Genomic DNA, 13,080 nt, shown 5'->3' on the forward strand with positions numbered 1-13,080 from the left:
ATAAATTATGTACGCTTTCACGAGTTGGTTCACAGGTTCGTATAAAATCAGGTCACGCGCCTTTAAGGCGCGTCAAGAAGTACTCGTAATATTTTTCTTTCCGCTATGTAAACGCGCTCCTATATTACAAATAACAATCGGTTGCGACAGATTAGTCTTTGTTCTTATCTTGTGCATGAGCTCTCAACACCCACAGTCATAGAATTTTATAAGCAATCCATAATCTCCAGAGTGTGGAGAACTATAGTGTCCACATTGCTTTCCTCTGCGAGTACAAAGCCGATCCATTCTCGAATTTATTTGTTGTTATGCCTTCAGGGTGCACAGACCTACGTTGTAGAGGAGCTCAGCTATCACAGTAATATGTATGTCGGTGACAAAAGGTATCCAGGACGCGTGAACGTCAACCGGAGTGCGCAGCTGTGCCGCGGCTCGAAGCAGCGCTCATGGTTTACGTATCTTAACGTCCCAAAGCGACTCGGGCTAATAATGCTATTACTAGCACGAGAGAGCACGAGAGCACCAAATTAGAACACTATTCAAGGCGCCCGTGTGCTGTGCGATGTCAGTGCACGTTAAAGATCCCCAGGTGGTCAAAATTATTCCGGTGCCCTTCACTATGGCACCTCTTTCTTCCTTTATTCTTTCACTCCCTCCTTCATCCCTTCCCTTACGGCGCGGTTCAGGTGTCCAACAATATACGAGACAGATACTGTGCCATTTCCTTTCCGCCCAAAAAAAGCAATTATTATTATTATTATTAATCGCCGCAGTCGATCACGCCTCGTGTTAAACTGCAACACCATCACGCGCTGTGCATTTCACATTTTAGTCTTCATCAACTTCCATATGCGGCGCGAACAGATCAGATCAGCTTAACATTGATCAGAGCTTAACGTGAGTCTAATATTGTCGCCACCCAGCAAAGCAAAAGCATGAGCTAATCAGGCTAAACACATGCTTTCGCTCGTCTACTGGTTTTAACTACTAAAAGCCTATATTTTTTTTTATTAATCCACATGAGGCTAACTGTATAGCCCAAGAGAATTTTGGCTGCTAATGCGAACCTGGCTAAAATCTATTCACGTCCCTTGACACAAAGCCCTCACGGTTTGCCGAAAGGAGGGCGCTGCTTGTATGATCGCATCTCACTCTTCGCGAGCTGATTTCGTAAGGCATCAGAATAGAGAAAGAAAAGTCTTAATAAAATAACTAGTGCAAGTGACAATAGACTCTTGCGCTGCAGAGGACAGCCGTGTGGCGAGAAAAACCTTGTAAACCTCAGACGCGTTGAGGGAGAACAAGAAACATGACACTACGGTTCGGTTTCAATGCATTGACATTTTAATCGTACGGCTCGACTTTGTTCCAGAAGTTGCAGATTGACTGTAGTGGACGCTTCTTGACAACGATGCCACCGCCGCTTAGGTGCATGTACTGTTCCCCGTCGTTGAATTTCGGCCACGGCGTGTTTTCACTCACTTTGGGAACGCTGAAACAGATAGATATACCTCAACAACAGACTCGCACTGCCAGGGTAAGGGTGATCGCTATCCGAATGCGCAATCCCCTGAAAAATTGGAATTCCAAGCTATAAACACACCCAAGAATTTCCAAAATTCAAACACTTTCAAAATTTGGTGCTACAGATGAAAGGTGTTCATAAGATGCTGAAATTTTATTAGCTGCAAACGATCTAACTGCACTGAAAGAACTATAGTCAGCAAATTCTGGCTCACATAAACTGAATAGTGGACTAGGTATGCATGCTTAAAACCCACAAATGGCTTCCGTTGATGCTTCATTTCCGCAGTAGATTGTCCCCCTACAGTCAAAATAGCCATCACACTGGGAGCTACGGGCCCTAAAATCCCGCAACGCGGAAAAAACATGTTATTTCCAAATTATAACTTAGTAGGCTACCTGTTGCATTGCTAATTTCGTCAAACATATGCTTGACTGTCTAAGAAAAAAAGGGACAAAAACGGTCTATTGGCTAATCACATTTCAAGTAAACAGCAGTAGTAATTCGTTTTAGCAGTGTTACTAGTATTGATTCGAGAGAAGCTTCGACAACTGAAGTCGATTTCGCACGCACTTACTGTTCTTTTTCAGGTCGCGACTCGTGCGGCATGGGCTGCCAGCTGCTTTTGAGGTACTGCTGTTGTTAAAATACTGGCAGTAAAATTTTACTCCCATCATCCCCTTGTGAACTTTTGGGGTGAAATATATATATATATATATATATATATATATATATATATATATATATATATATATATATATATATATATATATATATATATATATATATATATATATATATATATATATATATATATATATATATAGCAGAGCAAAACGGCGGGTGTAAAAATTAACATGCAGAAAACCAAGGTAATGTTCCACAGGCTAGCAAAGGAACAGCAGTTCACAATTGGAAGCGAGGTGCTGGAAGTAGTAAAGGAATACGTCTACTTAAAGCAGGTAGTGACAGCTGATCCGGTTCATGAGAGGGAAATAACTAGAAGGATAAGAATGGATGGAGTGCATATGGCAGGTTCTCTCAGATCATGAATAGCAGTTTACCAATATCGCTCAAGAGAAAAGTGTACAACAACTGTATCTTGCCGGTACTCACCTACGGGGCAGAAACGTGGAGGCTAAAGAAAAGGGTGCAGCTTAAGTTAAGGACAACGCAGCGAGCCGTGGATAGAAAAATGATAGGTGTAACGTTAAGAGACCGGAAGCGGGCAGAGTGGGTGAGGGAACAAACGCAGGTTAAAGACATCCTAGTCGAAATCAAGAGGAAGAAATGGGCTCGGGAGGACATGTGGTGCGAAGGTAAGACAGCCGCTGGTCCTTAAGGGTAACGGAGTGGATTCCAAGAGAAGGCAAGCGTAGCAGGGGGCGGCAGAAGGTTAGGTGGGCGGATGAGAGTTCGCAGGCATAGGGTGGGCGCAGCTGGCAAAGGACCGGGTTCATTGTAGAGACATAGGAGAGGCCTTTTCCCTGCAGTGGGTGTAGTCAGGCTGATGATGATGATGATGACATAAATCAAGAGCATGTTTGTTTTGCTCGCTAGGCGAATAACGGACCTCCAAATGACCAATGATGGCACAAGAGAGAAAGTGCACTGTTAGCACAGCTTAGTTAATGGCTGTAGTAGTGACTACAAAGTTAAATGGGCGCATGCAGAAACAGAGGAGTGTTGGCACAGTAATGATTTAGTTTCTCACCCTGATCGGCTGAAGGTAGACACCATGTTTATGAACATCTTGGTCGCGCTCTCATCGGCTTCGGACACGTTCGCTGCCAGGCTGAGAATCGAACCCAAGCTCAACACGATGTCATCGGCGTGTGTGGGACGAACCCACTTTGGTAAGCCGGTGGACGACGGTCCTTGCGATGCCTCGTACACGTACACTGTTGTGTTCGGGCGCACGAAGCCTCTGGCGAAGTAGAACGTCGGACAGGAGAACTGGTTGTGGCCTGCCAAATCTGAGGCTGCGTACACTGCTCCCTTTCCGTCCGAGGCAGCGATGTGGCTAAAGTACTTCTCGACTATTGGGTCCGGGTCGCTTCGCAGCAATGAGGCCCCTAATGTTTTCATAAGGATCACCATCTGACTCTTCCGCAGATCACCAATGTCGTCGGTATTGAGAAGCGTCTTCAGAATGAAGCGAATGAAAGCATCACCCTCAGCCTCATAGGCACCTGTCAGCAGTTCTTCGGCGTTCAGTTTAACGTGTCGTAGAGCCGACGCCGGTTCCTCGGGAACGAACTCTTGACCGATCACTGGAAAGAAGCCGTCCAAGCCAAACGTGGTGAACTGACTGGTAGCGTCTAAAATGGCCTTCGACGACTTCGACCGGAGGCACAAGACGGCATCTTTGAGGCTCAGTTCCCGAGTACCGTCCCTATCACAGTTAAGGTGACTCATAAGCAATTTCGCTCGGTGAACAGACTGGTCTTTTTTACTGACTGCGCTGGAGGTGAAGGGACTCGCGCTTTGCATTATGGCCCGCCGGAAGAGCCTTTTGCTTAGAGGGGATATCAGGTGAAATCCAATAGAGATGGCTCCCGCACTCTGACCCATAAGCGTTATCGCGTTCGGATCGCCACCAAAGGCCCTGGCATTCGCTTTGACCCAGCGCATGGCCAGTAGCTGGTCGTAAAGACCCATGTTGCCAGGGGCGTCTTCGGTACCCAGGTTTAAAAATCCGAGGGCACCTAGTCTGTAGGCTACAGTTACCACAACTACACCACCCCTTGCTGCAAGTTCTGATGCGTCGAACATTTTCATACCGATGCCGGCGTATGAGAACGCGCCACCATGGAAGTAGGCGATCACCGCTTTCGGAATCGAGTCTGCCTTCGCGGGCGCGAACACGTTTAAGAAAAGGCAGTCTTCGGACATTGCGTCCGATGGTTTAACCTGAAGGAAACTGTTGAAGTGTATGTGGAATTGGGGACACAAGGGGGGCATTAGCGTGGCGTTCAGCACGTCTTTCCAAGGCTTCTTGGGACGGGGCTTCTTGAAGCGCTGCTCCCCAACGGGAGGCTCGGCGAATGGAATGCCCAAATAAGTGCGCACCGGACCAGCTGTGCTTGGAAGGACGGCTCCCTGGACGGGCCCACTTGTCGTAGAAATAATTTCTTCTGTTCTCTTGGCGTAGCATGCTGCCACAAACACGAGAACTGCAGCCCAGAGTAACGGCGCACCTGTGATCTAGAAGAAGAAAATAGCAACGTTAGCACACTATATCCGTCACGAAGAATTATGCCTGAGACTTATTTGATGTTATTGAAAATGTATCATTAGGTAATTAACGGCGGCGATATAAACCGAGGTTATTTTCTTGGTGCGTGTGCCACTTATGTAAGTGTGATAGGCAAGCAGAAGTAACAGGAAATAAATTACTGAGCATGCGATATGTGCAGGTCTCATGAAGTGCATGTCAGTAAAGTGTAAAATTGTTAATTGTGCAATGTGAGTCATACTAATGAGCCCGAAATTGCTCCTGGCAGGTTCCTTTAGTATACTTAAAGCCATCCACTATGAGCAAAAAATAATTACATAAAAGATTCAAGAAAGAAATACAGTGTTGAGTTTTGCAAGCAACCGGGAGTAACCTATGTTTTAAGTAGTAAAATGTTTTAAGATTTATGAATAAAGTATATTTCATTAATACCAGTAGTGACATCACTTGGTCGACATTGTTGAAGAGGGTTAAACCAAGCAAAAAAGCGTAAAAAGCAGAAGCAGCAGCAGAAGAAGCTAAACAAGAAATAAAACACAAAAGAGCAAAAAGTGCAGCCAAACAAAAACTCAAAATGCGTGAACTAAGCCACTGAAGCAAGTAAAGCAAAAAGGTGGAAGCGCCTCTAACCATAGCTTAAATGAGGCTACAGACGTTCTTCTTTTAACAACCAAGTGGAAAAAGAAAGAAATATATAGAAATGACATAGCAGAATGATAATAAGTTGCAGCTAAAGAAACGAATGAATATAGCACTAGCAGACGTAAACACAAGCTTTAGCACCATTTAGCAAAACAAATTTCTGTCTCCGAAAGCTGAAAGGCACTGAAATAAGAGTAGCTTTAATAGCATTGTTTGCATGTGTTCGGCAAGGCACATAGCAGCCCAGCAGCGGGATTAATAAAGAAATAAAGGAAAATATTTGGATTTTAATAATTTTTAGTTATATAATTTAACCTCTTGGCCTGTTGGGCATAGTATATGGGAGGAGTGAGACTTGACAAAATAGCTCTGGTCAAACTACTGCTGAATCTATAGTTAGAGAGCGAAAGCTGTGGTGAATCGGGTAAGTAGACGCGGCTTGGCATCTAACGTTGAGTGCGTTCCGCACACTGGATAGGCAACACGCCCACACTGCCAGGTGGCGGTTAAATTAATGGTTGATCGCGAGAGGTTTGTCACCAATGAACGCTGCGGCATATTGCTGCAGCGGCGCGTGTCTGCCGCAACGTTGTCAGCACTAATGCATGTAGCCCACATATCACTCTCATTAACTCCACGTACCTCAAAGCGCGATTGAGGCGTCCACGGTCCCAGGGAGGAAGTTATGCGCCTTCCTTTCCTCAAAATCATCGGCGTTTAGAACGTTTTTAACGCCAATGCCAGTGAACACAATGAACGCCGACGGTCTATAGCTTCAGTGACGCGTTTCTGCTACAGCGTTGTGAATGCCAACGCATGCAGCGCACATCTGTCACTACCGCCACGTAGGTTAAAGTGCGACTGAGGTGTCCACTGTCCCGCTGGGCCAGTTATGCGCCTTTCCTATGCTTTCGAAGAAAATTGGATTGGTTTTGAAAATAAAATTGGTTTCGATGAAAGGAAATAGCGCAGTAACTTCCTCACATATATCGGTGGACACCCGAACCGCGCCGTAAGGAAGGGATAAACACGGTTGGACTGAGGGTTGTTCAAGGCATTCTCAGGCCTACACAACGACTGCTTTACCTAGCGTAATGAAGCTTTTCATTTCAAGAAAAAAAAGGGGGGGAGAGGATAGTGGTATGACAGGGTTACATAACATTGTAAGTAACGAAGAGAAAATATGGTTGAAAATGCAGAAAGTAAATACTAAATAATAACAATAGCAAGCAAAACAAAGATTACAGGCGTAAGTAGCAAATTATTTGGTGCCAGAAGCGTGCGGAAAGGTTGGATCAGGAAACTAAACAAAAAGGAATGATTATCAAGGTGTAGAACACAGTAACATTTTATACTTTCCAGGTAAGTAAAACGTAAAAAAAAAGAAAGCAGACTATGAAGTCGCGTACAACGCAAAACATTACTGCTCGTAAACAGAAGCACAGAACGGGACTTGCAAGAATATGTGGCTAAAAGAAATTATTAAAAATCAACCGGCATTGCATTGCACACAGATCTCTTTTGAATCCTTCGATATTATCGGCAAGCATCAGGGTTCCATGTAGGCGGTTGTACTCTGATGCTGTTTTAGGTCTGCTGCTGTTTTAGGTAACAAGAAATATTGATAAGATGCAGTTCGGAAAACGGGTCTTTCTACTTTGCACGGATTACCGACAAGCGATGAGACATGTGTCCGTTGCGTCATCAGTGCATCTTGTAGCGAGAGCTACACTGGGCTACCAGTCGAGCATTTCGCGGTGGCTGGGAAAGGCCAGCTGTGCGCATGCGTTGTTACCATGGAAACCGGAGAGCAGCAGCAGGTGCGTCGTGCGCTTCGCCATCGCCGCGGCCGCGCGCTCGCTCCACCGTCGGAATAAAGCGCGCCGCGCGCTTCGTCGCCGCCTCGCCGCCCGCCGCTCTGTCACCCGAACCGCTCGTGGCATGCGCATCATTGCGTATAAAAGGTGGAGATGCAATGGGCGGCTGTATCAAAACGTTTGAGATTGATGCAGAGAAGGAGAGTCCAGCCGCTGCTAAACGGCGGTATAGACAAGAGAAGATTAACTCTTCCGATCCTGAGGTTATCGCCTGGCACTTGGCTACTCAACAAAGAGAGAATCAGCGTAAGAAGATGAAGAAAGCAGCGGAAACGCCCGAACAGAGAGAGGAACTCCTTGCCAAACGGAGACGCCAGACTGCCTAGCGTAATAGACGGCGCATAGCCGCCGAGATGGAGCCTATATGTCTCTCATTGCTTAACAGACAGTGACCACAACAAGCTCAGCCAGGTAAACGTACCTATCGCTACGTATATCCTTTTATTATTGTCACAAATTTCAAAGAAAAGACATAAGGAGGAGATTTTTCTGCGTAACGACGAAGGTGCTAGTGCTAATGAGCCTTTCATGATTGTTACACTTGATAAACGATCATAATCACAGAAAAAGAAACGTGTGGCTTGATTTTGAACTGATTTAAGAGCATTGGTTAATAAATCTGTGTGAGTGCCCCATACTGATGCAGCATAATCTAGTTTAGAACGGACGAGTGATTTATAGAGAAGAAGTTTCACAGACGTCGCCAAAAAAAAAAAATTACGTTTAATAGAGCCTAGCGTGCAGTTAGCCTTCGTGATAATGGAAATATAGGGCTCATCTCAAGTTAGGTTTGATGCGGCAGTAACACCAAAGTACTTATGTCATTTTAAAGATGTTAATAAGGCCCAATGAAGGCTATATGAATTAAGGTGAAAATCCGTGGCGAGATAAGCGCATTGCTTTACATTTAGTCGTTTTGAGTGTCATTTTCCACGCAAAGCACTAATCGGAAACAGCATAAATAAAGGTCAGCTTGAAGCACAGTGACATCGTTCATAGTTTTTACTGACCGATGTATGACTAAAGCATCGGCGTAAAAATCTGACTGATGATTTCGGGTTGTTAGATTCGTCGTTGATGCAGGTGAGAAATAAAAGAGGACCTATAGTTTACAAGAACTCCTATTTGGGCTAGATGGTTCATGCAGCTCGAGAAAGGAAGGCAGCAGCGCGAAAAAACACGGACACACAGCAGAAGGACGACATAGGTAAGCGCGTGTCCTACGTCGTTCTTCTGCTGTGTGTGTGTTTTTTCGGTGCTACTGTTTTCCTTTCTCGAGAAAAGAGGACCAAGCACGGATCCTTGGGAGACACCTTAAGTTACATGAACTGACGAGAACAGGTAGTCCTTAGTGCGTACTAATGATAATAGAAAGCATGAGCAATACGCGTAATGCAGCGTTACTTGCCTTAGCCATCGATGGTCTTCGAAGCTTCTGCCAACGGCGTGCCTGCTCTTTCTAGTCAAGGCGCAGCTTGTAAAAATACCTCTGATCGGGCTGTTATTTCTCCGTCCTCAAAGACGTGGTGAAAGGAGGTTTCCGAGTTCATGTAGCTGCGAGTATAACGCAGAAAGAAGGGTGCACATCCAGTATCCAAGCTTCTGGAGGTGAGTGCGAAGAGCTTCTGGTTTTAAATGCGTCGCGTGCCATTCGTGCAGCCTTGGCAGCGGGTAAATAGGGACGACGCCCTATGGTGTGCGCGTGGCTTGTATTCCGGTTATTTTTTTCCTCGTCGCACTGACCGATAGCCACCAAAACAAATACCGTACAAGCAAAATGCCGGCTAGACTAATGCTCGGAAAGTCCGTGCATGCATTTCGAGAGTGGTATTTTTTTCGCTGGTTGATGGGTAGCGCCACACGATAAGCGGTAAGGGCAACAGCGCATGGCTCGCGCATGGAGTGTTAGTGTCGGCAGCGTCTTTAAACCGCTTCTGAGTAACATAATAAAAATAACGAAGAGGACAGTTCAGAACACGAAGGAAAACAGCGTTCGCTTATCAATCGACACGTTGGCTGGCGCAGATGCTACTGCTCGCTACTGCGCCAAGACCTGAATAGGCGATAGCATAGCGCAGATGCTTAACACCTATTGCGACACTTTTTCGCAATTTAAGAAAAACCTTGCGATTACTCTGCGGACTGGCTTCCACGAAAGCTTACTCTCTCCGCGTCGCAATGACTGATTTTGTTCATGAGGTCGTTTGCGGATGCGCAGAGTATCAACCACATTCTCGGCCTGCAATGTTGTCTGCAATGCAACACACAGTGACGAGCACGGTCCATTGCCTTCGGATATTAGGAAGTCAGACAGCCGACTGTGACGGCGTTACTGAAACCTCGAGGTCAAGAGAGGACTGCATAAGAGGCACACAAATTTCTCCTCTGCACCTTTGTTATTTTGTTACAAGCAGGGGCTTATTGAGTCCGGAAAGGCCGACTGAAATCAGCTGGGGTCGTTTGCCGAGTCTCAGCACGAGACGCCTCCACCTCATTCTCTTTATCTTCTAGGTGAGCGGCATTGCCTCTTCATGGGCGTGATACTTCCTCCTACTCCTCCCAAGCCCGCAGAGTGAGTTAAAAAGCGCCGTGCAAATGCTAGAGCTTCAAACGGCCAACGGGAGTGACCAGTTTTCGCAGAGCGATGGCTGCCCACCGTGAGTCATGCTGTGCAATAATTGAGCTCGCTAATTTGGGCAGTGATGATTTAGGGTCCATTGTAGCGGCACAGCAGCCCCTGGAACAAGCGTCGTTTTCTAATAGGCCGCCACAAAAAGACCAAATCACCAGGGCCGTAAGTGACGTGGCGTAGGTGGCAGCCGTAGCGCGCATTATATCGATCTTGTGAGGCCAGAACTCGGAAGGCGGGTAAGGCGGCGGGCTACTTCAGCGATACTGAGTCCCGGATATGGAGGCATCTTCATGAGGTTCTTGCGCTTGAAATAAACATACATTGACAGCATGTTGGTGATTGCCCGGTTCATGCGCTAATTCGACCATTCGTTTGGGGATGATAAGGCGATGAATAGCGAAAATGTGAAGCGCAAGTACGGAGAAGCTGCTTCACAAAGTCAGCGGTGAATTCTCGACCGTGGTCGCTAATGATAACAACTGCAGGTCCAAGGCGGAGAACTATAGATTGAAGCGTAAAAACGGACACAATATAGGCGGTAGACGAGGGTAGGGCTGCTGTTTCGCAATACGTACGAGCAAGGTAGTCAACGCAGACACCGATCCAGCAGTTCCCGTTGCACGATTTCGGAAACAGGCCTCGTAAATCGGCGCCCACTTGCTCGAACGGTTCTCTGAGAAGAAGCACGGTGTGGAACTGGCTGGATGCAACGCTTGTAGGGCGCTTAAGTTTTTAACACTGGGGGCAGCTGGTGACGCACTTATGCCCGGATGTTCGGTCGTCGTGCATGGCCTGCAGGACGGAGGTGTATAGGCTCTTCGGAACAACCATGAGAAAGAAGTGGTCCACGAAACAGTTGTTTTTCTTCTACAACAAACCTCACGCACACAAAAGTCGTTTTCACCTGAGGGATCTTGAGCCGCCGCAAGGAAAGATCATAGGGTTGGATCTTTCTGTTGTTCCTTTCTGAGTGTTGCGACGTCGAGAAAAGCCAGTGACACTGAAGCGGAATTATCGAAGTTACACAGCGTATCAGGAAGCGGTAGGTGTGAAGGACAGTCGGTGTCAGCGCGCCGTCGACCATTTTTGTAGGTGACGGCGTAGTCCCACTCTTGCAGCCAGAGATTCAATCGTGCAGGCGCCCGCATAGGATAGGAAAATTAACGTGTCAGCAGGGGGCATGATGGTCGGCGGCGATGGTGAACTGGCACACTTAGAAACAGCGAAGGAATCGCTTCCTGGCGAAAACGACTGCAAGGTATTCCTGCTCTTTGACCGTATAATTATTACTGAGGGAGCAACTCGCGTAGACAGCAATTAACGTGCACTTTGTTTTTAGAGCACTGGACGAAAACAGCCCCGATTCCAACACCGCTGGCTTCAGTATGAATCTACGTAGTGGCGGATGGATCGAAGCGTCGGGCACAGGATGCGACTGCAGAAGGAATTTCACTTGGCAGAAGACGAAGTCGCACTCAGGGGATGTCACGGGGGCGAAAGTATGAGCGTAAGATCAAAATCTCTGTAGCTCTTTGATAGACTCAACAGTTGCAGTCTTGGCGGGTTCAGGTCTGACGGCTTTTTGTCAACCAGGTGTGCAAGTACTAACGCTTGACGCTCAACAAAGCGGCACTTTAGAGTTGAGCACAAGGCCAGCTTTGTGCATGCAGTCCAGGACGGCAGCTGAACGGTCGTTGCGCAGCCAGAACGTCTTTACGAAAATGAAAACATCGTCGAGGTCGCGCATGCAGATCTCCCACTTTAAACAACGGAGATTAGAAGCCATAAACCTCTCGGTTTAGCGGGTGCATTGCAAAACCCGAATGGCATCAAACTGAATTCGTAAATCATAACTCACAATTCATAAATCACGTTGGGTTCACTCTTCGTCCGCGGATTGCATACGAATCTGCCAATACACCGATCGGAGGTCAACAGGAGAAAAGTATATATAGTCTATTCAGGGAAGGGGGTATGGGTTTTTCCTAGTGGCAACATTCAGACGAAGGTAATCAAAGCAAAAACGCCACGAGCTGTCTTTCTTCCGAACAGGAATCACTAGAGCAGTCCGAGGACTTGACAAGACTTTAGAAAATACCTTTGGTTAACATCTTCTTCCCTTGTCCAGTCATCACTTTGCGTTGAGGCGGCGACACTCGCTAGTGCGTTTGTCGGATCAGATGGGGGCTCCAGTCTCAACCCTGTGAAGCCTCCGAGAGGATGAAATGGAAGGCGGGCCGCCTGGCTGAGAAAAGTCGGATACAGAGGAGTGTCGCCGAGTGATGGCCACAAGAGCACGCCGCTCATGCGTGGAGTGAGTTGTCAGTCATGCGAAGTAATTGATATTCGTCGGGGAACTCTTGCGTGTCGTGTCCAAAGCGCCGGTAACAAAGACAACGGATACTGACGAGTCGGGCCTGCATTACACAAGTTTCAAGCCTTGAGGCAGAACTAAATATTGTGTTGAACAATTCACTGTCCATGGTGTAATGCGACATTTGCTGACGGAAACCATGACATGAGGAACCAAGGCATTCTTCCTCATGCAGGTCAAAAGATTTGGCTCCACAGGATACTTGTCGAAGATGGTATCGGGGCAGGAAACCGGTAAGCATACAGCCGAAGGAAGTATGAAGGTATCAGGAGAAACAAGCACACTCTCACTACTGCAAGTCTTCCTTCAGACCAGGGGTGAGACGCTTGCCAAAGCGTAGCGTGCCGGTGTGGCTGTCGCCGTTGGGACGCACATCTGCAAAATATTCCAGTCCAAGAATTACGTTGTGTGTCGATCGGACGAGCACTGCCATTTGCGAGCTGAATACTGCACCACCGACAGAAACTTGGACGCTGCGCACTTCAGTAGCAGGCAACGGTTCTTCACTCACACCACAAAACTGGTCATTTTTGTCCCCCGAAACACAGCTTTGCGTCTGAGGAGACACTTCAAAGCAGCACTCATAACATAAACAAGAGCTCCGGTATCAACTAAAGCACGCCATCAACGATCCCGTGCACTTCCTTGCTGAACTGAAAGTGGGGGATCTCATCCGGCGTCCAGCGGCCTCACCCCCGACTAGTTTTCCGGCAGAGGCGAGGAGTGTCGCCAGGGAGATGGATATCGGCGCGCGTGGAGCTGGAGGCGCTGTCTGCTCATATCCGATGCCGT

At 47.1% G+C, this 13,080-nt stretch overlaps 1 protein-coding gene across 2 annotated transcripts; it reads right to left on the reverse strand.

Moving 5' to 3' along the window:
- Positions 1-1,327: 1,327 nt before the first annotated feature.
- On the reverse strand, positions 1,328-12,933 carry LOC144136364 (acetylcholinesterase-like). Of its 2 annotated transcripts, none has more exons than XM_077668636.1 (3): positions 12,013-12,933; positions 3,240-4,732; positions 1,328-1,492 (listed from the first exon to the last, which is right to left on the reverse strand). In XM_077668636.1, the coding sequence occupies exons 2-3, from the start codon at positions 4,487-4,489 to the stop codon at positions 1,345-1,347; spliced, it is 1,398 nt and encodes a 465-aa protein (XP_077524762.1). In that variant the 5' UTR covers positions 4,490-4,732; positions 12,013-12,933; the 3' UTR covers positions 1,328-1,344. The 2 variants fall into 2 exon arrangements, with proteins under 2 accessions (XP_077524762.1, XP_077524761.1); XM_077668635.1 differs by lacking the exon at positions 12,013-12,933 and adding an exon at positions 8,691-10,874.
- Positions 12,934-13,080: the final 147 nt, after the last annotated feature.

This window comes from Amblyomma americanum, chromosome 6 (assembly GCF_052857255.1).
Source record: "Amblyomma americanum isolate KBUSLIRL-KWMA chromosome 6, ASM5285725v1, whole genome shotgun sequence".
Taxonomy (NCBI): domain Eukaryota; kingdom Metazoa; phylum Arthropoda; class Arachnida; order Ixodida; family Ixodidae; genus Amblyomma; species Amblyomma americanum.